General features: G+C 47.9%; 1 protein-coding gene across 6 annotated transcripts in view; it reads left to right on the top strand.

Moving 5' to 3' along the window:
• Window positions 1-27,800, top strand: part of CCDC9B (coiled-coil domain containing 9B) — a 111,103-nt gene that overhangs the window by 29,867 nt on the left and 53,436 nt on the right. For 5 of the 6 annotated variants that reach the window (XR_012903432.1, XM_075927088.1, XM_014576325.2 and 2 more), the window contains exon 5: window positions 8,959-9,111. The exons of the other annotated variant lie outside the window; for it this stretch is intronic. Coding sequence is in view for 4 of the 5 variants with exons in the window: in XM_075927088.1 (XP_075783203.1) it covers window positions 8,959-9,111 (153 nt within the window). In the remaining variant the exon portion in view is untranslated. The remainder of the gene's footprint in view (window positions 1-8,958; window positions 9,112-27,800) is intronic. 6 annotated transcript variants of the gene reach the window in all.

Genomic DNA, 27,800 nt, shown 5'->3' with positions numbered 1-27,800 from the left:
AGCTTAAACCCAAAAATACTTTCCCAGTATATGAAGCTAATACCCTACAACTCCTACTACACGGAGCTGAAGAAAACCTTGTGGGGTAGCCTAAAAGCAGATACAGTCACTTCTCCCTTTTGCAGTGGTTTGAAAAAGCTTTCCTGGTTCTGTCCTCTGGTGCTCTTTGAATTCCATCTCGCCCTCTTGTGTGTTGCCCTTCTCCACAAAGTAGATGTGGGTGCAATCACTGTGCGATTATAGAGCCATTAAAGATTACCCTTAAATGAACTGAATCATTTAGGAAATAAAATTGCTTTCAAAATTATTTTTCAGGGGCTTTGGAAAGGATTCAGCCTCCTCATTTCACGCTTTCCAAAGGGATTGACAGTTGCATTAAATATACTCCTCCCCTTCAAATGAAATCACCTTCTGTCCCAACCCCACATGAGATGAAAAAAGAGATCCTTCTGGTCTTGGACTATACAGTGTCTGCATCAAAATCTCTACATCCAGTATTATTTACTGAGCATTACAAATCAAATGTTTAATTTTCCATCAGTGCTTCTTTGGCTACGTAGTTCTGCCTGTGGTATTAGAAGTAGATTAATAACATTTTCTTTCTTTATGGCTCTCCCAAGTAGCCTGTAACCCCTGAAGCTCAGAGTATGACCTACCGCATAAAATCCAAGTTCTCATCCCAGTTTCCCACATTAGTGTAAAGCACTGATCACTAGCCTGGATTGGTACTACAAGAAAATCAGTTTATTGTTTTATGTGTTCCAGGGCCATCACAGTAGAACCCTCATTTAGTTCCATTCAGTACAATTATTCAAATGGGAACAGGAGGTGCATGTGTGTAAATGAAGGGGCATGTGTAGTGGCGGAGGTGAAAGCAATTGTGTAGATTGCTAAATGGGGCTAAGGTGCATGTTATTTCAGATTGGCTGTGGACTTCTCTACTACCGCTGTCCTACTAAGACATTCACTGGTACTCTGAAGGCTTGAGAAGTTGCTAGGTCACAATTAGGCCCAGCTGTCTGGGAATCAAACGTGGACTGAAAAACCCTATTGTGTCTTTGTTGGTGGCACTGAAATAAAAAACAGTTATTACATTAATTCATTTTGTGTGATATCACCTTCCTTCCCATGGCAAATTCCAGGGTCCTCATAAAGCAGAATATTTTCAATAAAACATCAATTCTTAAAGTAACTAAAAAAGAGCACAAGGAAAGACAGGGTTAGTGAAGTACAGAAACCATACAGCACTGCAGAGTTCTGTTTGTTTTGTTTCTCTAAGGTTGCTCCACTATTAAAAATCTTCTTGATCTGGCAGTTTTTAACCTGGGATTTTTGTTGACATGTTATAATACATAGGTTGAGGTGTGTACATCACAAGTGACAATATAGCAGTTAATCAGCATAACTAATGGGACAGCAGCTTGTCTGACTACATCTCAATCTTTAATGTGGGAGCCTCTAATTACATTGTCAGTTTTAGGTCAGTGTCGCAGAGAAGGATGTGAAAGGACACCTAGGGCCAATAGAAGACCTCTGCAAAGGCATCACTGGTATTTATTAGTGGTTCACCATTCCATTTGGAGCATCAGTTGGCTTCTTGCTGTGACAGCCTCTTCACTTTGAGAGTCCATGCAAAGTCAGCTCCTGCAAACTTTCTGTGTGCGGGGTTCACATTGCAATCAATGAGAATTCAGTATATAGAGGGCTTGCAGGGGTTAGGCTTTGGACCACAGACATGCAAGGGACACCGTTATTACCAGAGAGATAATACTCTGATTCATGCTCATTTGTTTAGTAATTTGTCACCGCAAATACTACATTTACAACACCTGATTCATCACCCATTGAAGTCAAGAAGAGCCTTTCTGTTGATTTTTACAAGCTTTGAATCAGGCCCTATAACTCCAATATTTGTGAATAAGTGAAAGTGTTGCCAAAATTGGTGACTAACTCCCGAGAGGCTCAAAGCAGTTGAAACACAGCAGACTGCAAATGGCTCTCAACAGCCTGCAGAGCTTTACTGAGCAAAGTGCAGCCCTGCAGGGCACTGTGCATTCAAGCCAGAAATGACAAGGGGATCGTGGGCGAGCCATGCGAGTGTGTATTGTCCTGAGTGTGCTGTTCAGCCAGAGGCGGAGAGGCAGAAACCTCTGGGAAGTGGCAGGATCTCCCACGGGGCGCACACTAACTCTGAGTAAAGGGTCTCTCCAGACATTTAAGATTAGAAACAAGAGATTAGTGAAGTAACCAATACTATTATGCCAGCACAAAGATTTAAAGAAAACACATGAACATTAAATCAAGTGGCTAGAAAGAGGATACTGTGAATTCGTTTGCTGGGAGGGAAATATTTCTGGAACATTCAGTCAACTTTCTATGACATTCATGTTTGACTTTTTTCCCCCCAAACTAGTCATACATCTAAGTTGTAGATCTGTTTCCTGGATTTTTCGTTAAGAAAAGCATTGCTCCCCCAAACCCAGATAATCTGTGCTATGCTTACTTGCCTCTCTTGTGCTCTGTACCCTCCTCACAGTACATTTAATTCTAATGTTAAATTGTCTAGATGTGCTGTATCTGCTGCAACTCCAATAAATGCTTTTAAGCACTCACCCTAACCGGTTCACTTTATTTAAACATTGGTTTCTCGTTGACTGTCAGGTTTCCTTGGGTTTCTGCTCACAGCCACTTTTCATAATCCCTCTTCCAGAGCCTCTCACCACCACTTCTGACCTTTCTAATTCTCTATTCGTATTAAAGAGCCTAGGTTACAATTTCCCAAATCTGCTCCATCTGGAGACAGTGGGAAATCTGGGCTCCTTGTCTACTCAGGGTGGGATTCTCTGTGTGCACAGCTAGTAGCTGTCACTTAAAAAATTAAGCAAAGTTGCTGCAAGGACAGACCTGCAGAGCTCTGGGATATCGAATGGTAAGTCTGCTCCTGTTCACATTGCCTTTAGTGAGAATAGGATCAGCATGGCTAGAACACTGGCACCAGGAGTTCAAGCTTTCATACTGTCAGTCCTCTCCAGTGTGTCCCACTCTTAGACTGAAGGGACCATCGCTAATGGTGGGAGATTAATTCCTTCTCCACCATGCCCATTCAACCCCTGGCCTCTCTGCTGAGTGCCATTTCTAATGGTGTGATCAGTGTAACAGGAATGGAACTGAGCCTATCACGGCATTTGCATAGGCTCCTGAATGTGGAGGTTAGGTTCATAACTCATTTATTCCTACAATGAGCCATGCCACCCACAAATTGGCCTTTTTCATAAGATGCTGCCCACCGTGCCAGGCAGCTCTCATGCGTGCATCACTCAGGGCAGGGGACCCCAGTTCTCCAGCTCATTAATTAACCGCACAGCTGAGTGTGCCAGATGCGTTTGTTGGAATTAAGGGTGGCAAAAGATACTTCTAATAGCATCGCTAGAGTGAGGTTAATCCCCAGCAGAGCACAGGTGTTCCAGGGCAATATTGGTACTTGAGAGAACGTTGACAACACCAGCATGACATCAGACTCAAGTCCTATCCCATGGATAGCAAAGCTGAGTTCTTTTTCTAGGGCTTGCTCATGTCCATTCCAATCGGGTGTGTCACGCTGTATGCAGTGTCACCTGAAGGATTTTTTCCGTAGCAGTACCTGTTGGGTCAGCACAGGTACCCCCTGAAGTCATGCCTCCATGGCGACTTAGATAGGACTCTGCTGACCCGCTGCCACAGCCTGTGATGGCCAGAACACTCATTTCACTTGCTTCGGCCAGCCTTCTCCCTAGTTGTCTTCAGACTGTCTTTCTGCATATAGTTAAATCAGTTAGTAGTTGTAGTTAGTTAGTCATTATGTAGTTAGATTCCTGTAGAGAATTGTTCTGGGATTACCCCCTTTCTCCCCCCCACTTCCCTAATCCCCTCCTCCTGGTACCAAGGCATGTCTCAGTCCCAGGAGTATAAATCCTGTGCAGCTTGTAACAAACCTATGCCCAGGAGTGACCCCCATACTTCCTGCTTCAAGTGCCTGAGGGAATCACATCAGAAGGACCGTTCCAAGATTCGTAGGGGATTTCTCCCCAGGACTCAAAAAGAAAGAGACCGGTGGGCAAATATTCTTCTAAGAGGGCCATCCTATGTCCCCACTCAGAGTTAAGTTCGGTGGAACCATCTCCTAGCACCTAACGTGTGCAGTGCTCCAGCACCGACACTGGAAACTTCGGAGCTGAGAAAGGACTTGATAGAGAGGCTTGGTAGTAAGAGGGGTCTACACATTGCAGCATGTGGTACCATTCCCAGTCCGTGGTGCCCAGTGGTGAAAATGAACAAAAGTTTTTGTTGGTGCGGGAGGGAGAGGGCACTTCATCTGAGAACATAAAAACGTAAGTTATATATGGACAAACATTATGTTCTTATGTTTTTGTCACTATAGGAGGGGAGAGAGCACATCACCTGTGGGGGCTGACATGACTCCCCATGTGACTCTGTCCTGCCCTCAGTCCAGGACCCCCATGTTCTTCCTCTTCCCTTCCCTCATTGCCTGGTGGAGCAGAAGACCTCAGGGCAGTATGGCAGCTGGAGGGAAAAGGAGCTGTGGGGGAGGAATGGAGCAGAACCCTAGCCCCTGCATGGAGCTGCAGCATCTGTGTACAAGGCTGGAGGCAGAGTTCTACTCCTTTCCCCACTAGGAGGGGCAGCTGAAAAAGGAGAAGAACTCCCAGCCTCTCCATGGGGCTCAGTCTCTGTCTCTAGGGCTGGGAGGGTCAGGGCTGGCAGTTTTGCTCCTTTCCCACCTGTCCTTCCCAGCAGGGAAAGGAGCAGAACTCCTAGCCACACCCCACAGTCCTGTACATAGACACAGCAGCTCCGTAGAAGAGCAGGAAGCATACAGCCATGCCAGAGAGCCTGAGGGGAGATGTGAGGGGGCAGTTGGCTCCTCCTATTGTACTGGCTAAAAATAGCTTGATAGTACGGCATGCCAGAGTGTACCGCCCTACTTGTGGTACGGCCGGTGCCAGAAGAAGCAGCCAGGCAGAGGATGCTCGCTCACACTGAAGCCGGGACAGAAGAACTCAGATGCAGCCAAATCTGCATTGGGCCACGTAAGTGTGGCACCACCTAGCCTGGTGCCATTGACTCCTGCCCCAACAAGGGGTCAGCTGAGTCTGGTTCATCAGAACTCCCCTCCCCAGGAGAGCTGCAACATGGCTTTGGAGCTGCCCTCCACAACAGAGACCTGGGAAGGAGGGAGGAAAGAGAGCCATGGCACCACCTTTCCCGCCCAGGTGAGACAGGGCACCAAGCTCAACGGCAATGACACCCCCAAGACCTCTAGCACCAGTGGACACTGCTCCCCATGATCCTCCCAGAGTGAGTCCTCCTAATCAGAATTTAGGGGAGGGGGGTGTCTTTTGTGTCCAGGCAGCACTGGCACAGATTTGAGTGCAGATGCTCAAGGTCAGAGACAGCAATTCCCCCCAATGCTGTAGCCCACGCAGTGGTAGGTTCCAACCCAATGGCCATTCTGGACTTCCTGGTCATTTCATCAAAGCCAGGGATTCTATTCCAGGTCTGTGTTGGACCAGTTGCCTCATGCTGTCCTGATCACCACACTGGAAGACCTGACATTGTGCAAGCCTCTTGGTGCCAGGGCCAGGAGCAACAGCTTTTCCTGGATAGAACCTCATTTTCATCATCATTGGTTGAGGCAGTGGCTGGTACCTCCTGAAGGGAGAGGTCTAGAACCTGGGCCTCCAAGTGGAGGAGGTCTCTAAGTCATCCGACCCCATGATGGACATTCTGACCTCTTTAGGGACTTTCCTGAGTTGCTTTGCCTTGCCATTCACTAACCTCATACAGGACAACACTAAAATGTTGTGGCAGCCCCTCCTCTGGCAGATCTCCCCTGTCTTCAATGGCAAAAAGGACAGAAAGGAAGTATTTTGTCTTCTCTAAAGGATTTGAACACTTTTATTCACTCCTACCACCAAACTTCTTATTGGTGGTGGTGGCAAATGAACGAGAATGTCAAGGACACCGAGGTTCATCACCTTAAGCCTGAGATGCAAAGAAACTGGACCAGGAGGAAAGTTTATTCTACTGAGAGGCTCCAGCTTTGGATTTCCACCCCCTATGCAGTCCTTAGAGATATAACTTCAATTCCTATGGGGCGATGTCAAAATTCACTGAGCTTCTGCTAGAAGACTCAAGGGCAGAGTTTTTCACTTTGGTGGAGGAGAGCAAGCTTATCATACAAGGTCTCAGATGATTCCCTACCACCATGGCATGGAATTGCCCGAAGCTCCTTGGCCACATGACTGCCTGCACTTACATAGCACAGCATGCCAGACGGAGGCCCTGACCCCTTCAGGTGTAGCTAGCTTAAATGTATCAACCAAACCAAGACATTCTAAACAAGGCAGGCACTCTTTGCTGATTCTCAAGTCTCTCCTAGGATGGCTCAACCCGCAATCTGTGTGTGGGGGAATTCCCTTCTCTAGACCACAGCTGTTCCTTCACTGGTCAGCAATGGGTTGGAGAGCGCATCGGGGATCTTAGGATTCAATACTTCTGGTCCCCAGCGTGGAGTTCTCACTTCATATCTGGAAGCTGAGGACAGACCTTCCAAGCTCACTCGGAGGGAAGATGTCAGTCATGGCAGACAATACAATAGCAACGCTTTATATAAACAGATGGGAGACCGCACACCTCTTCCCTGTGCCAGGCAGTCCTCAACTTGTGGGACTTCTGTGTCACCTACTCAATACACTTATCTTATCTCTCCAGAGTTCTAAATGCGTTGGAAAACCATCTCAGCAGATCCTTTCACAACTATGAGTGGCCCATCTGCCTGCACATCATGAACACCATCCTCCGACAGTGGGGAATTCCCAAGATAGACCTATTCATGACGAGACACAACAGAAACTGTCCACATTTCTGCTCCTTCCTGGATCACAGCCTCGCTTGATCAAGGATGCCTTCCTTTTTCCCTGGAAGGACAACTTCCTTTATGCATTTCCAGGTATTCCACTCATCCACAAGATATTCATCAAGGTCCAGAGGCACAAAGCCTTGAAAATAATTATAACTCTAGCCTGGCTCCATCAGCACTGCTACACATCTCTTCTGAAGCTGTCAGTGGAAACTCCAATCACTCTACTTGTAACTCAGGACCACAGCCATTTTCAGGATCTCACCCTTGAACTTCTCCATGTCACAGCTTGGAAGGTCCATGGCTACACCTAATGAAGCTTGCTTGCTCGGATACAGCTAGGGAAGTCCTCCTTAGCAGTAAGAAGCTGTCTTCTAGAGCCACACATCTAGACAAATGGAAGAGATTCACAATTTGGTCATTTCAGAAACACATGTCTTCTAAGCACTCAATAATACCTTTTATTTTGGACTACTCTACTCACCTGAAGCATAAATAATCATAAATATAAAATATTTTCATAAATAAAAGTCTGCCTTTCACCCAGGCATGGTGGCCATTTGGTCTTTGCCAACTCACTAATTGGTCGCTTTCTTAAAGTACCTGACAGGCTATACCTTCAAATATGACAACTGATCCTAGCCTGCCATAGCAGGGTTTAACCTAGTGCTGGGGGAGGCAAGCCCCAAGCTCTTCCCTGCTCCCCATGCTCCCCCACAGGAGTCAAGCCCCCCATAGGGGAAGCTTACGCCCTGAGCACATGTGGCCCCAGCCCCACCCCCCTCCAAGATAGGTGGCCAGCAGCCCCCGCCTTCCCCAGACTCCAGGTCTCCTGGACTATGGGCAACCTGTGGTCTCAGCCTTCCTCTCCCCTCCTGAGCACAAATGGTCCATGGCTTCAGCCTCCTCCCCTCCAAGCAGAGGGAGGACAGGTAGCTCCCCCCATCCTCCCCAGCCCTGATGCACAGGGAGGGCTGGCAGCACAGGGTGAAGCCTAGGCAGCCCCAGGAGACTAGGGGAGCCAAGTTGAATCAGGAGGGGAGAGACAACCTGAGGGTGGAGTGTGGGTGGGATTAGCTAGGCAGTTTGGGAAGGCATTGCCTTCCCCTGCCTCTTATACCTGCTGCCCATGACTGCTGTCCCCACTTTTGAACCACCTGCAACATCTCTCATGAAAGATAGCAGTCCAGGCAGTCCCTGGGCCAGTCACACCAGTCGTAGCTTGGGTAGTCTCCCCTGCCACTCCAAGCAGCAGCAGTTTGGCTGTGGGAGGGGCCTGGGAGTTGAGGGGGCTGGTAGGGGTGAGGGCTCTGGGTGGCGTTTATCTTGGGGGGCTCCCCAGAAGCTGACACATCCCTCCTCTCCCGTCCCCTCCCCAAACCCGAAGTCCCCTCTTGCGTCCCAAACCCCTCTTCCACGAGCCCACCCCAGAGCACTCACACCGTCCTGCACCTCAACCCGTTGCTTCAACCCACAGCCCTCTCTGCTCCAAATCCCTCTGCCTGACCCCCCAGCCTGGAGCCCTTCTTTCACCCCAAACTCCTCCTCACCAGCCCCACTTCAGAGCCCACATGCCCTGCTGTAGCCCTCACTCCCTCTTGCACTCAGCTATCTGCCTCAGCCCAGAGCCTCCATTTAGAGCCAAACCCACATTTACAGGCCTTGGACCTACCCCCGCCACACACTGTCCATGTGCAGAATGACTTTTGTTATGGGATACATCGCCTCCATATTGGTGAACATACCGAAAGTCATTCCGCACATGGACATAAAAAATTAGAGGGAACATTGGTCCTCTAGGCTGGCTTAGACTTTCTGGGGCTTGGAGCCAAAGCCTCAGGTGGTGGGGCTCATGTTACCGGACCTTTGTCCTGAGGTGACAGGGCTTGGGTAGGATTAAGCTTTAGACCCTCCTCCTGAAGTCGTGCCGTGTCTTTTGTTATCAGAAGAGCATGGCAGTGCGCTGACGTTCGAGAACCACTGCACTGTTTAAGTGATGGAATGCTAAGTGCATATTATGCTTGCTCTGCTGTTTCCAGGGGAAGCGAATTGTCAGTGAGAAACGGAGTTCAGATGACTTTCTGAGCCAAGGTGGGGACCTAGATCTGAGTGAGGAAGAAGTGGACCATCTGGTAGCTTTCCACAAAGGGAGACGGATGCAGATTGCCATCACCATGGACAACAAGGAAAAAGTGAGTGCATTCCAAGTATCTGTGTCCTAAGGACCAGTGTGCTATCAGTGGGCTAGTGGATAGCGGAGAAAGAGTCTGTCTCTGAAAGCATTCTGGCACCAGGGCATTCGGAGAGAGTGTTTTTAGCAGTGTGGGAGTTACCACAGCTAAAGCTGTCTGACAGTGCTAGCTTAGAAGGAGACAAGGCCATAAGCCCCTATCCACTTCCCCTTTTCTGTGATCCTAGTGCTAGCTATCTCCAGACTTGCTCACTTTGGACCTCAGCAGATTTATGCTTCCCATAAGAATCATTTATGATGCTTCTTTGGGTGGAACAAGGAGAGGAGCCGGCATTGCCATGTTCTACCAAAACATCCTGTTATCAAGGCTGGTACAAAAATATTTCCCAAGGATAACAGAAACATGCTGACCCCTTTTAAATAATACGATTAGAATGACAGTATGTTATAGAAATGTTTTAATCGAATCAACATGTACAGGGTGGTGGGGGATAACTAGCCATGTCAGCGGGCAATACTAACTTGTTTGCATTGGGAATAATGATGTATCTCCAAGGGAGTATCTCTGTCCAGTCTAGGGAGGGATGGAAAGTCCCGCCTGTCACTGAACTGGTCCATTCTTATGGGCATACACGGGGCTGACGAAGTGGGGGAGAGGACAATTGCCCTCAGGCCTTGCCATTTAAAAGGGCCCCGGGCTCCGGGCCACTACTGCAGCAGCGGCTGGAGCCCTAGAAACTTTAAATTGCTGATGAAGCCCCAAGCAGCGCTGGGGTCTGGCTGGAGCACTACACCTCTTCTGCCGAAGGACCTGCCCCTTCTGGTGGCCCAGAGCTGAGCCCCCCTTTACTGCCCAGAGCTCGCTAAAGTCTGTTGCCAGCCCTGGGCGTACACGTGTTTGTGGTTTGGTAGAATCTGTGGGATGGTATCAACCTTCATGTACAGTATTGCCAACACCAAGAGTGTGTCTAGACTACAGGGTTTTGTCTACAAAAGTGGACTTGTCAACAAAATTATACTTGCATCTACACTACCGCCGTGTTCTGTCGGCAGAACGTGGCAGTTGTGTCGACAGCGGTAAACCTTGCTTTATGAGGAATAATGCCTTTTTTCGTCAGAGTTCTGTCGAAAAAAAGGCGCTATTGCATGTAATCTGTGCTTTTTCAAAAGAGAGCATCTACACTCTTTCAAAAAAGTGGCTTGCTTTTTCAACACAACTGGTTGTAGTCTAGATGCTCTTTTTTGACAGAGTCTCTGTCAAAAAAGGTGTGCAGGCCAGATGTAGTCCCAGAGTTCAGAACTCATGAATCAGGCCTTTCGCCTCCCAAAAAAAGAATGGTTTCTTGAAATCACAGATAAAAATACTCGTGGGGATCTTTTCTTTTTGGCATCTGTTGTTTGAGATCTTTGGCTGAACTTGGAGTATGCTTTCTAGCTTTTCTCCACAAACCATGAGATGTAAATTCTTCTTTTAAAACAAGAAAGAAAGAAAGAAGGCCAAGATTCTCTTCTAATACCATGCAACAACAAACAAGCATAAATAAGACCCATCACAGTTGACAGTGGTGCAAGAGGCATCAGATAGTGAAGTTCCCAGATCTGGCTTAATTCTAATAACATGGCTGGGGCTTTCCAGGAAAAAAGCCCCCAGTTCTCAGGAGGCTTGTGATCAAATCGGGAGAGTTGGTATCACTGATATCTAGTCAGTTTCACAAAATGAGTTAATATTTGTACAGCTTACCCCTGTGGACTGGATGGCTCTGCACACACCTCCCTCAGGCCAGAGGGGTGTGCTGGCAGCAGCATCAAGCTAGCAGGCAGAAGCCCCTCTAGCCCCATTCTCTGCCCATGGTGCCTGCAGGGGCTCCTGGTGACTTTTAAATCACCCTGGGGCAACAGGTGGAGCTGGAGGATGCACTGGGATGGAGGGGGAGAATGATGCACAGAAACCCCAGGGGCCTGCCAGAGAGAGCTGTCATTGGCCCACTAGACCAGAGGGTTGTGAAGACTGGCACTGGCCCTAAGTTAAACTGAATTTGAGATCCCTGCTTTACATTGAGTGTCACAAAGAAGCAGATAAGTCAGCAGATTGAGCTACCATTGAATGCCCAGCAGCGCAGGGGATTTACATGATAGCTAGTGTAATAGCTATGCCACACAGCCCCTGCCTTAGGGGAACTGTCACAGCATGTTTGGGGAAGAGGGAGTGTGATCTGTGCACCAGTTCACTGTGGCTATTGGCTGCTCAAACAGCCCTTTGGAGTCAGAGGAAAGCAGTTAAAGCAGCTTTGAGGCTTATGCCACGGGAATTGATAAAAGCCATCTTTCCTCTCTCCCCATTGCCTGCATGAAATGTACCTCCTGCAGAGCTAACCATTAGAGCCTTAAAGTTTGAGAAAAGGGAGCTGCATTTACCAAGCCCTGTCTCGTCTCCATTCCGTGCCCTGCCTGCAAGCCATGCTTCACCATAGTTAAAACTAAACAGAGGAAATTTCAAAAATAGAAACATTTTCTGGGCATGCTCAGTAGGGGTCACTACTGCTTTATAAAGGGAGCCTGCCAATCAAATTCTCCTCCTCCAAAATGAAAATAGTATGTCACAACTCGGTTTTTAGGCAGACTCTGTAGAAACTCCAAAACAGCCTCAAAGGCTTGGTTTTTCCTCCCCTCAGATAACTTTCTGATCACACTATGCTACCACACGTTACCATACCCTGTTCCCAATTAACTCAGCTAACTGCATATACCAGGGAGAGGAGTCGATATTTCCCTGTTGCTGCCTCCTGTTCCCCATTTGCAAATGGCCAGTGTACTTATTGGGCTCTGTCAAAATTTAATTTGGATAAAACCCAATTAATGCTTCTCTGCAAACGCTGAGCCTGTGTAGTCACTGATCCTGTGTTGTCCTCCTGCAACATATGTATTCATGTTTCAATTTTGAAACTCAAGCAAGTGGTCTGGGTAGGGAAGGAGAGAGAACCTACACCTTGGGGGATATGTACGTATGAGGGGTGATACTGAGCTATGACAAAGTGGATGTCATTATCCACTCTAAGAAGACTTTCACATAGAGGCAGCAGGTTTGCAAAAATGGAGGTGGTACCCAGAATGCCCAGAGCCCGCACCCCCCCACACACACACATTCAAACTCTCCTCCCCCCATGCCACCTGCCTAAGGCTCTGAGAAGAAGCTGGGGTGGGGGAAGAGTATGGGCTCTGGGAGGGAGTTTGGGTGCAGGAGAGGTGAGAGGTGGAGCTTTTGGGGCTTCATTGCAGGTGGGGGTCTGGGGTGCAGGCTCTGGGAGGAGTTTGGGGATTGGCACATGGGAGACATGCAGGATGCAAGCTCTGAAAGGAAATGTAGGTGCAGGTGAGGGTTGGGGTGCAGGCTCTGGGAGGAAATGTGGGTACTAGCTCTGGCCTGAGGCAGAGGGTGGGGGCCCTGGGTGCAGGCTCTAGTAAGGAGCTTGGGATCTGGAGTAGGAAGAGGGAATGTGGAGTAGGACAGGGTCGACAGAGAGGGTGCAGGCTCAGGAGGAAGTGGAATGCACAAGGGAGTGAGGGATGCCACATTTACCTGGGGGCACCCCCCCCCATGGCAGTGGCTCCTGGGGAGGTGGGGGTCTCCAGGTGCTGCTGCTCCCAGCATCCTCTAACCCCTCTGCTGTCCCATGCTCTCCCCTGGCCCCCTGCCGCCCTGCACACTCCCCCTGCATGTCCTCTTGCCCTGCCTGCCACCTCAGGTGATTTAAAACCTCCTGAAGGGTGCCCCACTGGCAACACAATGAGGTTAGAGGGATTTCCGAAAGGTCACTTACCCCAGCTGCTGGCATATGCATCCCTGTGGCCAGAAGGAAGGGCCGGGAGAGGTTTCCATTCTGTGTGCTGCTCCATGGGCCCATATAACTCACTGCCTATGAGTTCACAAAATCATCTGGTCAATTCACAGCTTGGCTGCAGGAAAAACTAAGCTGGGGCTTAATATAAAAGAGTCTAAATATTGCACCAGAAGAAACAAGTACCTCACAAAGCTGCACTTACAGGTCTGAAAGGCAACAAAAAGGAAGAATTTAGAATTTTATATGATTTCAGCGTCTCCTTTTTGGTGGGTTAGTGCAGCCAGGCAAATGGCACTGGCATGAGCTCACTTGAACAACAGAGTCACCTCTATTTATTACTGGCAGAGAGTACAGAGGCAGCTCCCTTCCTGCTGTTGGTACAAAGAGCTCCACTCTCTCCCCATGCAGAGAGTTCTCAGAGCTACTTCCTGAGACAGGCCTCCTGACCCTGTACAAAGAGCCATGCTGATTAGGAGATGTCTGAGGATGTGCTAAGAGACACCCAGTCAGCAAGCAAAAGCTCAGAGGAAGCAGAGTGGAACTGAGAAAACAAAGGCTCTAACAGAGACCACTGGATACTAGACTCCCAAGCCTAATGCTCATTTTAATTAAGTAGGCTTTTAAAAAGGTTTTTGCAGATTGACCAGTTGTTAAATCAGCCGTAACATAAAAACGGTGATTGAGCTGGCAATGAAACCCTAATTTCTAACAGTTATTAGGTGTACCTTATTCTACGTTCCAATCCACCTCAAGAGATTCTCCCACAATACCACAGTTCGCCCACCTATTGAGAAATACAACGTTCTCTCCATTACATTGTTAACTATTTATATGCAATTTGTAACATGGTAGCACCTGGAGGCCAAGGCCCATTGTGCTGGAGACTCTACTGGCCTATCAGGAGATGGTTCCTGTTTCAGAGAGCTTAGAAGCTAGGGATAGTTCTGTACTGCAGCATGGTGTATGACTTGCAGCGTGCACCAAAGTCATGTGCTGTAACTGCCCCCTATGGATATCACTTAGCATGAACCCAAAGGTACCTGGTAGGGATGTAAGCGACTAGTTGACTAGTCAATTACCCAATAAGCATATGCTTATCGGGTAATCAAATAGTGACTTGACTAGTTGCTTCTCCCCACCTTCCTGCCTCTGTCAGAGAAAGGCAGCAAGGGGAAGGAGCAGGGCTGGTGGGAGCTGGCTTAAAAGCTGGTTTGTCTCAGCACCGTTTTTGCGGGGGAGGACAGCGGAGGCTCAGGCGCAGTGGAGGAACTGGGCGTGAGCCAGGAATCAGCTGTCTCAACTCACACCCAGTTCCAGATACTGCACCTGTGCTTTTTAAATGTATTAAGAGCTGCCAGGTGGCTCTTAACACATTTAAAAAGCAGAGGCACAGCATCTGGAACTGGATGTGATCCAGGAATCAGCTGATTCCCGGCTTGCGCCCAGTCTTCCCAGCTGCACCTCTGCCTTTTAAATGTATTTCGAGCTTAGTGGCTCTTAATACATTTAAAATGCAGAGCTACAGCAGGGTTAGCTCCCAGGGTTAGGAGCTAAACCCGCTGCGGCTTTGCAGTTCCCCCCTCGCCAACTAATCGAGTAGTTGATGGAAATTACATCGACTACTCAATTAGCTGATTAAATGCAATTTAACATCCCTTGTACCTCATTTGCGTTAATGTAGACAAAGCCCCCTTCAAGCAGGGCTATATTAGCGTGAATTTAGCACCTATTAGTTCACACCAGCAGTGACCCCACAGCAGTTACAACCCAGCACTCTTTAGTGTACAGCAATATCAGCCCTGTAGTAGTCCAAACTGTAGGACTATGCAGACATGCCCTAAGTAAGAGATGAGAGCCAATGGGTAACTATGGCAAATGCACAGAGGAGATGCACACTGCATTTAAAAACCTGCAGCTAGCCTGTGCCAGTTGTTCAGGCCTGGGCTGCCAGGCTGGTTAATTGCAGTATAGGCTTGGGTTGGGCTGGAACCTGTGTTCTGGGACCCTTTCTGTTGATAGACGTCTACACTGCAATTCAACCCCCCACAACTCAAGACCCATGAGCCCGAGTCAGTGGCACAGGCCAGCCACAAAGTGTCTTAACTGCGGAGTAGACACACCCACAGGGAACACAGGATGCTACTGAGACAACTGCATGATAAACAATATTCACAGCCACAAGCAGCCTACAACCAGTGAGCCATGGGTCTTGGCCACAACATCGTTAAAGTCTATACTGGGACTTCCCCAAGCCCAATCTATGGGGTATATATAGGTTCTCCACTATGCTGTGGATGTTAAACTTGTGGTAACCAATCAGAATCAGCTAGAGATGCAGTGCAGAAGGAGCCTAAAATGACAGCCATCCCTTGTCCCCCTTCTGTTTGACTTGCATGTGTTGCACCTAGAAACATTTTCTGAAATGGTTTGGCCATCCTACATTGTCACTTCAGTCGTTTCCTATATAGAACTGGGAGGGAGCATTAACAGCAATGTATCCATTTACTAGTGCTGCCAGGACTCGGAAAAGCCAAAGACAGATACATTTATCTCTCCCATTCTACTTCCAAGTAATCTCCCTTCTGGAGACACTAATTAACAGCATTGACATGCATCTGACGAAGTGGGTCTTTGCCCACGAAAGCTTATGCTCCTACACTTCAGTTAGTCTATAAGGTGCCACAGGACTCCTCACTGCTTTTAATTAACAGTAAGAACATATGACTAGATTCATTAATATTTTTGGTTTGACTGTCTTTGAGTAGTTCAGAGCAGTGAATTTTTAGTACATTAACCCATATTACAGATGGGAAAACTGAAGCACAAAGAGGTTCAGTGACTTGTCCAAAGTCACAGAGGAACTCTGTGGGATAATCAGGATTCAATGAGTAGGGTTCTAGTCTGGGACTCAGGAGATTTGCCTTCGGTTCCCTGATGCCCCATAGATTTCCAAGGTGATTCCTGGCGAGTTATGTTCATGCTGTGTCATAGTCTCTGTCAGTGAGCTGGGGATAATAGCACTTTCCTCCCTCCCAAGAGCATTGTGATGATAAATACACCACAGACTGTGAGGTGCTCAGATCCTATAGTAATGGGGCTGGTGTAACCATCTCAGGCTATGTCTACACTACAGAGTTTTTTTTTCCGAAAAACGACCATTTTTCCGAACAAACTTGAATTATGTCCACACTGCAATCGTGTTCTTTTGAAAGAAAATCAAAAGAACAGAGGGGTTTTCTGACATTGGTTAACCTCTTTCTACGAGGAAGAAGCCTTTTTTCAAAAGAGCTCTTTTGGAAAAAGGTGCGTGTAGATGGGGAAAAGGGACTTCTTTCACAAGAAGAGGAAAGAGGAAAAAGCACAGTTGCCCTGGTGGCCACTCCATCCATAGTAATCGCAGCTTAAATGTCAGATAGCGTCCATTCAGTGTGGACGCTCTCTTTTGAAAAAGTATATCGCTTTGGCAGTGTGGACGCTCTCTTTTGGAAGAAGTTTTTTCGGACGATCTCTTCTAGATGTAGCCTCAGAGAGAGACAATAGAATCCTGATTGGCAGTACTTGTTTCTATCCATTGGAAGCACTGCCTCCTCCTGTACCACACAGTCCAGGCGGGAGGCACAGGGCTGGCTCTGTGCTTGAAGGGGCTGCTGTATTATTTGTGTTCTCCAGTGGAGATTAAATGTAGCTTTGAGCTGAGCTCTAGCAGCCTCAGATTGATAGAGCCTTAGCTACATTCTGCTAATGCAGGGAGGCAATTAACTCAAACACAGCACAATTCAGTCCGCCTTTTCAGGAGGCTCTGATTCAGCAGCAGCACTTGCACTCTGCCCTCTTCTCAGCATGGCATCCGCGGGAAGAAAGCTTGTCTCTGTGCTGTCGACACTGTGGTGATGCCAGGAGCGGGGACATGGGAGGGTTTTACACAGTAAGATGGGCAGGGCTATTCGTTTTTGCCTGCACAGCTCTGGGTGTAGAATGGTTGACAGAACAGCAGGGAGCACAAAGAGACAATGAAATGGGGATTGTAAATCACGCTGGGAGAGTTGGTAAGCGCGGCTAGCAGAGTTGCTTGGCTCTCACGGGCACTGCCTGCCTTTGCGTTTCCATAACACTGCCACATTTGTCTTCAAGCCCGGCAGCCGCTCCATCTCACAGCAAGAAATAGAAATTGGGCTTGCCGAAGCGGGGTAAGCAGTGCTTTTTGCTGTGAAGAGCCTTTGTTTTTGTTTGAGTGTAACAGAGCTTCCAACTTTCCTACTTCTCACACAAGGGAGAATTGTTCACATAAAAAAGGGGGATGGCCAGAGCTAGGGGTGGTAAAGAAGACGGGGCCCCTTTCTATTTATGGCCTGGCCCTGCTCCTACTGACGTCAATGCAGAGTTTGCACTGCGCGGATCTCTGGGAGCTTCTGACATTCCTAAGCTCACATTGGGCAGCATCGCTCTAGCAAAGGTGGCAAAGAGATGTGTTGTATTAAATTGCTCAGATGGCACTTTGTTATGAAATGCTCTGTAAAAGGCTTTTTTGCTCAAAAGCTGCATAATTTCTGATGCAGCAGGAGTACTGGATCCATCACACATTGGCAGAGAGATTATCTGACAGACCCCTCTTCTCCAATTTAGGGCCTTATAGACAACCTTCCACCCCGTCCTCATGGGAAGGCATTCCCTCTCTTCCACTCACCATCACAGGGAGCCCCTCTCCTGACTCATTTATGTCACAAGGACGCCTCTCCCCTCTACAGGCCATAAGGCAGAGCTAGTTGCCCTCTTACTGGCAATCACATGCACCCAGTTCCCTGTCAAACTTGCCAGTTTGGATCCCACTCATGAATGCACAAGATGGTGGTGACCCCTGCTGCAGTGAAGTTCTGATGGAACCCCGCACCACCAGTGCACATAGGTATTTGTATCTGTCTGCGGGGCATTCCCCAGTTCTGTGATTTGTGCTTTTTGAAAAATATCACATGTACCATCGCGCCTCCCGCCCATTATATCCCCTCTCTCCTCTTTCTCCCTTGCACTTGCTGCCCTGCTGCATGATCTCCCTATTGCTCTGCACCAGCTGCCACAGTCCTGCTCCCTTGCTTTTGTGCTCCTGTTGATGCTGGCCTGCCTTGCACAGTCTTGTCCTTTGTTCCCTTCTCTTCTGTTCTATTGGCAGATTCTGGAGGGGGGCAGGTGGCTGGTATGGCCACTCCTGCTGCTAGATCTAACCCTTGAGGACTAGACCATTTCTTTTCCCCTTTCTTCTCCTATACAGAAGCAGGCAGCAGTGGAGGCAGCTACGCTGGTTTAACCCTTTCATTTCCAGCTGCTTCTGCAATCTCTTGGTAGGAAGCTTCCTACGACTGTCCCTCAACCCAGGGACAGGCCACCTCAAGGGACAAGAGGGTAATTAATTCTGCTTCTATTCCCATTCGGACCAGGGCTTTTTACTAAGACTACCAGCAAGGCTGCTAATCCACACCAATTGGGAGGCTGTTTTTGAGATAAGAATGCCTGTTCACAAGGAACTGAACTGAGACATGGGCAATATACAACCAGCTGACCAGCCTCTCATGGATTGGGAATGATGACTTGTAAGCAAAAGGCCCTTTCCATCTTTTCTATATCCCGGTGTCCTGAGCCATCCAGTCTGTCCAGGCTAACAGTGCCTACACTCAACCCCTGCTACGTACACACTCCTCCCTCTCTTGCACACTCACAGATCAGTCCCTTGCTCACTCTTTAACTCCCATGCTCTCCCTCCCTCAGACAGATGCAGCACATTCAAGAATGCCCTGTAGGTGACTCAATGGCTTTGACACTGATTCTGAACTAGCCAGACCTTTGGTCCTTCCCCTTTGTCTGGTGGCTGTGGTGTGGAAGTGGCCTTCACATATCCAGGCTCTTTCCGGAGGGAGTTTGCATGCAGCCTGTTGACATTTTGCTGAACTGAGCAGGTGACTAGAACCCTGCCCAAGTTATCACGGGCAGTGCTCTGAGAGACCTGTGTGGTTGTCAGCCAACAACCCCTCTAGGCCGCCAGTAGCACAATAGAAATCTTCATCTCTTGTAAATTTTTCCTTAAACAAAGACCGAATGGCCTTTCACACAGCATTGTGTTGTCTTTCAGAATAACAAACCAGGAAAATATAAAAGTAAAGTTTCCATGAGAGAGCAGCAGCCAGGCCTCTCAAAATGCCTGCCTAGCTCTGCAGACAGTAGAGTGTTTAGACAGCTAAAGGTGCAGCACATAGAAAGCAAAGGCACAACGCTGACAGAGATAACTTGTCCACAGGCTCCAACTCAGACCTGATGGCATAAAGCTGAAAAGCCACATTCAGAAACCTTTTACTCCCACTCACGAGTGCCATGACAGAGCATGGGCTCTCCATCTTGGACTCTCCACACTATTGGTCTCACTGGCAGGGTGACAGCCGCACAAGACTTCTCGCCAATTGCTTTGCAAACGGGGAACCCACCAACAGCCAACAGAGCATTGATATGCTCTTTCCTGGAGGGGATGTGTGAGGTGGTGCTGTGCCCATCAGCCTGAGCATGGGCAGCCACATGAGAAGGCTGAACACTCCAGTGCCCGCTGGTGGCCTGGAGGTGGACATGTCTCCTGCCATTTTTCATCAACCACAATCTGGAGCTGAAGTGCAAGTTTTCTGGTGATGGGCTAAATGGCTAAGATGGGCAACTACCTAAGAGCCAATAGTTTAAAAAATGTACAGGGCTGGATCCCTCAGGATCTATGCATGGAACGGCTGCCGCATGCAATCCCCCCACCATACACAAGGCACAGTCAGCCCTCCCCATGGCAGCAGTGCTGTGTTCTCTCACAGAAAGCTCTCTGTGGTGTCTGGGGATACACGAGTGGTGAGGACTTGTCAACCGGCTATGGTAGACCCACATCTGCATTTCCTGCATTTGCAGAAAGAACAAAGAAAAAACAGAGTCAGAAGCCATAGTCACATTGCTACAGAGCACTCTCTCCCTCTAAGCTGGAGTACTGGGGAGCTGGAGTAGGGCATGAAGAAGCACAGGGAGACCATGCTAATAGCTCTGTGCTTCAAGCATATGCCTGAACAAAGTGTGGATCTTAGAGTTCCTGGCCCCTGCCCAGGTGTTTCCACAATGGAGGTGATTTGACCTGTTTGGGGGAGCAGATCCCTTTGTTGTCCCTGAAAACTTTGAGAATCCCTTTGCTTCACCCTGTGCAGAGGCAGAACTGACATCAGTTTTGGCTTCCACTCCCACAGAAACAGATAAAATCAGTTCCCTCAGCTTTTGTAGCAGCTGCAGAGCAGCCATGTTCTTACCTCCCATTTGTTGTCTGTATCCATGAGTTTCCCCTGGCTGCAGGATTCTGATTGTTGTCAGCAGGGCTCAGGGGAACATTTCACTGGCTGTGTGTTTGGTAGCAGTGTTCCTAAGAGGTCCTTCGTGCTGTGGCATTTTTTGTGGCTATGTTTCAGGAGAATCACTTTGTGCATTAGAGCTATGAGCTGGCACACGTGCACCACTGGAGCATACCCATTCATTAGAATGTTACTAACCATCTTGCAAACAGCCAGATAGCTATGTGGCTTCCAGGTGTTTTACATTACCTTTTCATTAACAATGTTTCTCTAGCTGCTACATCACACATGAAGCCATTTCCCATTTGGAGATGAACAAGCCACTCTCACTGGCTCGGCTGTACATGTCAGCATGTATGGCACCATTCCTCACAATGAGAAACCCACTGCCAAAAAGTGAAGGAGCGAGAAAGTGTTCCAATGAACACTGCAAATGTGGTTTTCCAAAGAGCATAGCTCCCAAATAGGCCTCACTGGAGGTGGTCAGAAAAATAATTCACCCAGTACGCTGTGCTTTAAAAAAAAAATCTAGGCCCACACGATTGGAGTCTGCTGAATTTATTCACATGGACTAGCACCTTCCTCTGCAGTTACTCCCCTCTATTTTGCTGGGACTACCTTTGTAGTAAGAGTAGCAAATCTGACCCTAAGGTGATTAAGAAACCATACTAATTTATTTTTTCCAGGCAGAATCTGCATATGGCATTTGTCTCATTGATTCATGTGGTTTATCATCTTCCTTTGAAAATAAAAATATGCTGAGATGATCTAGATCCCTAAATGAAAACTCATTAGATCTTACCTATCAAGTGTAGGGTGTGCAAGTAGCAGGATTTGAAAAAAGGGCTTCTCAAATCATCTTATCTTGAAAGATCCCAAACAAACCTAGGCCTTGGCCCTTGAAAGAGAGCTACACTCCCATCCTCCTCCTTCTCAGGGAGCTCCACTGAAGTCAGTTGGATTCTGTGAAGGAATGGAGTTGCATGCAGATCTTGTGGCAGAACTGGGCTCCTAGCAAGGAGCAGGCACAAGGCCCTCTCTCCTCTCCCTTCCCCCAGAAAACAGCATTTCATCTGAAACCCCAAGCTCAGAAACTCCAACGCTGCCAATATCTGTGTGACAATCACTTCTTGGGGCATCAGCTTGAGAGGCAGCATGATGTAGTGACCTGTGGAAGGGCAGGGAGCACTGTTTCTGCCTTGAGCACAGAGGTTCCTGACTCTGGCGCTGTGGCTCTCACTATGCGGCGACTGCCTTTCTCTGCCCCGATCTCCCCACATGAAGAAGGGCAGTAACATTGTTTAGCTCACACAGGCATTGTGTGGAGCAGGGAGTTAAAGGTTGTGCTGTGCTTTTAAAATAAAGTGCAGTGTCAGTGCCAAGTGTTGGTAGCACATGGAAGATGCTGGCCGGAGTTTTTATTGCACTGAGGGAACATGCAAATGCCTTCTCTGTGGCTGGACTTGCATGATCACATTTGGCACTGAGTCAAAGGGAGAGGTTTGGCAGCATGGCAGAGTGGCCAGAGGCTGTGATGGTGACGGTTGAATTAAGGCAGTCTGGGGCCCTACGTACAACCCATATGCTGGGTTGGCAGCATGTTTCAGTTAAGATGAGTGGCGCAGTTCACATCTCTTGGAGCGATAGGTGCAAGCTGTGTGCAGACTCAGGCAGGCATCACTTACACTTGGGGCACATTTCCAAGGTTCTCCTAGCATCTCTGTGAGATAGAAACATCATTTTAAAAGCATGAAAGCTGAGATTCTGAACTCATCCCTCCTTTTTTTTCTCCACTCTGCTCATCTTAGGAAGTGGGTTGTGCCCTCGAAAGCCCATGAAACTATCTATATATTTGTGCTAGTCTCCAAGGGGCCACAGGACTGCTCGTTGATCTCATCATGTGAATTTGAGAACCAGTGCACTTGGAATAAGGCCAATGGGGTGCCTGCACCTTAATCTGGCTATGGGCATCAGACTGTGCAACACCCAAAATGCAGACTTGAGGTCATTCCCGGGGACCCAGATGGTGAGGGCTTCTTGAATCAGATACTGAAATGGCTCTGAGCTTTATTGATCAAGTCAGCACTGACTAAGCATTCACACAGTGATCTCCTTTCTCACCACACACTGCCTGGGATGGCTTCTCTGGGACAAGCACATGCAACACCTTCTGATATTATTTCTGAGCATCTTTTTAAACTCTGAGCCCAATTCTGATCCCACTTGCTCTAATGGCACCGTGTAACTCCAGGTTATTTAAGGTAAGGTGCTCCCAATGCTAGATGCTGCAGAAACTTGGGTAGAGAGATTTACTGGAAGGCCATTTGATTTTCACCTGTGTGATGAGAGCATAACCAAGCCCAATAGTTCCAGCATTTTGATTAATTCCTCATGCCCTTCGCCTTGCTTCAGTAATATTCTTTATGGCATCAAAGAGTTTTGATGTTTGCCTAAAAACCACACTCAGGCTATGTCTAGAATGCAGGCTTCTTTCTCAAGAAGTTTTTCCAGCAGAGATTTTCCAAAAAAACTTCTCCTGAAAGACAGTGTCCACACTGCCAAAGTGCGTCAAAAAAGCAATCTACTTTTTCAAAAGATAGCGTCCACACTCAATGAACCCTATTTCACATTTAAGCTGTGATTACTATGGATGGAGTGGCCACCAAGGTACCTGTGCTTTTTCCTCTCTCCTCTTCTTGCAAAAGAACTCCCTCTTCCCCATCCACACACGCCTTTTTGTGAAAGAGTTCTTTCAGAAAAAGGCTTCTTCCTCATACAAAGAGGTTTACCAATGTCTCTCTGTTCTTTTGATTTTTTGTTTTTGAAAGAATGTGATTGCAGTTTTTCTGAAAAAAACCTCTGTAGTGTAGACATAGCCTAAGCAACTAACTGGAATAAGATTCCTGTCTCCAGCTCAGAGCTGACCCCACAGAGTTGTCATTTCCATGAACAGCTGACCAAGTAGTTTGTGCTGTGAATTTTCTCTGGGTATTTTTGTTTTCCTTTCATGTGCAAAGCTCAAGCAAGCTGATGGCCTCGACCCACACATGATTTACCAGTAACACTGGCAGGGGAAGACTTGGATGCAATTTTGAATTCCCCTGGTTACGATTTTGCTTTTCAAAGGCTGTGCCACTGCGTGGGGGTGGTTGGTCTCCCTGCTGCAAAATAATGAATTGCTGGAGCCACATGGAATTTGTGCAGTCAGCCCCTACGCAGCCATGTATGGTTACAAAACTGGGGGAAACAACACTGATAAATGCTGTGTCATTTGGCAGCAAATGTGCGGAAGATCATGTGATGGAGCAGCAATTAGGAGGTAGCAGAGGCAGCTCAAAAGGGGATACGGCTGCCCCTGTGGCAGTACACAGCGCAGGGCTGTCCTCAGGCCAATGGGGTTTGCTTCAGTTTCTTCAGCTGGTGGCTCACCCACTGGAGCTGCTTTTTCTTCTCCTTGGCAGTTTTCCATTCCAAACTCTGGTTGGTGAGAGTGAGGCTGTGACCCAGGGGTCCGTGGGATTTTCCAGTGAGGGGATGCAATACAGAGACCATTCCTAGTTAGGCAGCAGGGGTCTCATAGCAAAGAACAGCTGCAGGTGAGAGGCCATTTACCTTCCTGAGCCAAAGGGGTTCAGGGCTTACCTACCCGGGGAAGTTATTCCAGAGTAAGGTGGGGTGTGGGTTTAAGGCAGCAGAGCTGTTCCACAGAAGCTCCCCGTGTAGACACTCTTGCTCTGGAATAACTCCAGTGTTTTAAATTCACACCCTACCTTTTTCTGGACTGATCCTGCATTTAGACAAGTCCTCCATCTGTCTCAGCCATTCATGTGATTATTGTTTATAATAGTGGGGTCTCAGGAGTTGAAGGACAGGGCGAATAAGAGGGGTGTATCCAACAAGCACAGGCTCTTTCCTGCCCTCCCTTCCTGTTTTATTTCAAAGGCGCAAGAGATTAGCATTGAAAGAAATCAACACATGTGTAGGCCAATGGTTTTCACACTCCTTGCTACTCTGCAAAATGGATGCCATGCTAATCTCCCTCTGCTGTATACTCTGCTCCTGTCATGAGCTTCTGTGAGCATGACACGTACAAACACGGCTGTACACTCTGTGATTTTGTGACTGCCCCTGAGGGTTTTTTTCGGACTCCCATTTCCCATGCCCCCATACTGTATGTTCCCGCTACTGCCAAGAGGCAATAAGAAAATCATGCCATTCTCTACCCTCTTACCTCCCCACCAAATGTACTCGCTAAGTGGTACTAGCAGTATGTTTCTTCTTCATGAAGTTTCCAGGCTCTGATTGACCCTGGAGTGGGTTTAAGTAAACAACACTGGGTTTCTCTCCCAAGCTGGAGTCATGGAGGACCAATGTGGAGAAGCTTGTTTTCCTAGCTGAGGTTACCAGCTGCTCCACCAGTGTCTCTTGCAAGTAACGCTGCACTAAGTGAGACTGGAATTTGCCTTGGAGAAAGGCACATTTCTGCCTTCCTAGTTAAAAATGAAGCACAAATACTGCAGCCCACAAGCAAAAGGGAAGGGTTTACTGGAAAGGATGTACTAGTGTAGCCAGTGAAATGATTCACTGATAAGCAGATGCTTATCGGTTAACGCTATTGGCCACACACAATCCCCTGCCCCTCTGTGGCTCTGCATTTAAAGTATTTTAGGAGCCTGTGTGCAAACATGCTGGCTCAGTCCCAGCTTGTGCTGGGTCCAACAGTACCCCTGCTGCGGCTCAAGATCTTTAAATGCAGGGATGCTTATTGGTTAATCGTGTAGCCAACAAAGATTTTGTCAGCTACACAATTACTGAATTCCACGCTACCTAACATCCCTACTAGGAAGGATAGCAAGCTGCTAGAAGAAAGGGTGAGGGGACTCTCATGACTGCGCTTGGACCAGATGGTGCAAGTGACAACTAAGGATCAACTAAAACAAGGTGAGGGTAGAAGGAAACAACTAAAACAAAATGTCACACTGAGAGGAACCAGCAGAAACTGCATCCCCAGGAAAAACATCTGAGAGCTGAAGCCATGAATTCAATTCCAGCTCTTCCACAGTCTTTATTTGTGTCTTTGGACAAGTCATTTAACCTCTTGCTGCATCAGCCCCCTGGTTTCTGATGTCTGAGACCAGTGATCTCACAGGGAGACAGTGAATCTAGCCTTATTTATCCATAAGCACTCTGACACCATGCGATGGAAGGCCTTATAGAAATGATCTGTAATCACCCAAGAGTGCAACAAAATGGTAAGAGGCGGTGGAGGCAGTGCAATAAGGAATAGCGCTCATTGCAGTAAATCAATTTAATACCAAAGGAATCCCATAAGTAGAGCTGGCTTCAGGCCCTTCATGGAAGAAAGGTTTCAACAGGGAGGAGTTTTTGTAATCGAATAAGGGATTCAAGGACTCCTGTTTCAGTTTCATGGGGGACGCCCTCTGATTTCTTCGAGCTCTCTCCATAGCTGACTGTACTTTTCAGAATATGGTTTCGGTCTTGCAGTGGACCAGAGAACTGCCTGTTTTATTTGTTTAATAAGCATGAGAACAGCTATACTGGGTCAGACTAAAGATCTCTCTAGCCCAGTATCCTGTTTTCTGACAGTGGTCAATGCCAAGTGCACTAGAGAAAATGAACAGAACAGGCATTCAACAAGTGATCCATCCCCTGTCATCCATTCCCAGCTTCTGGCAAACAGAGGCTACGGGCACCATTCCTACCCATCCTGGCTAATAGGATGGACCTATCGTCTGTGAGTTTCTCTAATTTTTTTTAAAACAGTATTATAGTCTTGGCCTTCACAACATTCCCTGGCAAACAGTTCCACAAGTTGACTGTACATCGTATGAAGAATTATTTCCTTTTGTTTGTTTTAAACCTGCCCCCTATTTATTTCATTTGGTGACCCCCTAGTTCTTCTGTTATGAGTAGTAAATAATTCTTCTTCGTTAACTTTCTTTACCTTAGTCCATGATTTTATAGACCTCTATCATATCCCCTTCTAGCCATCTCTTTTCCAAGCTAAAAAGTCCCACTGTTACAGAAGCCATTCCATATCCCTAATCATTTCTGTGGCCCTTTTCTGAACCTTTGAATGCTTTGTCCATGGTTCACTAAGAGGATAGGAGGATAAGTCCAAGGTACCATCTCCAGTGTAACAATCTGGGCACAGGTGTGGGAACAAGAGGTGCAGGGGTGCTGCAGCACTCCCAGGTTTTGTGTGAGGTCCTGGCTGCCCGAGTCCATGCCCAAGGTCCCAGTTACCCATGGCCCCACATCTGCTCCCGGGCCTGCTCCCAGGGTCCTGGTTGCTGCCAGCAGGAGAACCACCAGCCACGCTGGGACCCTGGGCAATTGGCGGTGGAGAGAGCTCTGTGCTCCCAGAAGAGTCAGGGCCTCAGAGAGAAGGCGCAGGGCCGAGGCAATGAGAGTGCCACGTGAGCACCCTTGCAGCTCTGAGCACTGCTCAGAGTGTGGCATACTCCAGCTCCAGCTCACAGAGCCACCAGAATCATGCAGTACGGTGCTCCAGTGGCGATTAAACTGACTTCAGGAGTGGCCAGGAACTCCAGGCCCTTTAGAATCCCCGGGCCCCAGAGCAACTGCCCCCTTGGCTCCCCCTTGTCGGTGGTCCTGGTTACCAACCTTGTGCCTGGAGCTCTGCTCCAGCTCTGTGGAGGAAGAGTGCTCTATTTCAAAATAAGTGCTGTGTAGATGTGCCCAGGGCTTTGCTCCTGGCCCCGCACCGGGGGGATCCCATCTGCAGGACCCATGCCATAGGTCTGCTCCCAGCCCTAGTTGTGGTCCCTGCCTCAGCCCCTTTACTCCTGTCTGCTTCCCCCCACCCTCCCAGAGCCATGACCCATTCCAGGCCCCAACTCTGAGGAGAGGTGGTGCAGACAGGATTAAGGGGGAGCACAAATTTAAAAGTTTGGGAACCACTGTCTTTCAGCACATTCACTGTAAAAAAAATGTCCCAGCACCACTGTGTCTGGGGACCTATTACAGTACAATTCTAGGTAATATAGATGGGACCTAATTGTGTCCCTATGGGTATGTCTACATAGCAGCATTATTTCAGAATAACGGACATAAAAAAGGTGCCAGTACTAGAGTTGCCAGATTTAAAAAAAAAAAAAAGCGCCTGGGAAATGTGGTTGTGGCCCCTTTAATTGCCCGAGAGGGCTTCCATCTGGAACGTCGTGAGTGCTCCCAGGGCCAGTTGGGGGCTGTGCCAGAAAACAGTGGCAAGTACTCCCAAAAAAGGTGATGGTTTGCTGTACTGGTGTGTACTGTCACAAAAAAAGCACTGCTGGATGTTATTCCAAAGTTATGTATTGCGCATCTATATAGCAAGCCCATTATTTCTAAATACCTTTTAAATAACGGGCTTCTTACTCCGACTTCTATAAACCTCCTTGTATGAGGAGCAAGAGAAGTCGGAGGAAGAGTGCTCTATTTCAAAATAAGTGCTGTGTAGATGTGCCCAAATTCGAAAT

This window comes from Pelodiscus sinensis, chromosome 4, assembly GCF_049634645.1.
Source record: "Pelodiscus sinensis isolate JC-2024 chromosome 4, ASM4963464v1, whole genome shotgun sequence".
In the NCBI taxonomy this organism is placed as follows: domain Eukaryota; kingdom Metazoa; phylum Chordata; order Testudines; family Trionychidae; genus Pelodiscus; species Pelodiscus sinensis.
Note: the sequence above shows the minus strand (reverse complement) of the source record. Positions and strands in the feature narration are given on the sequence as shown.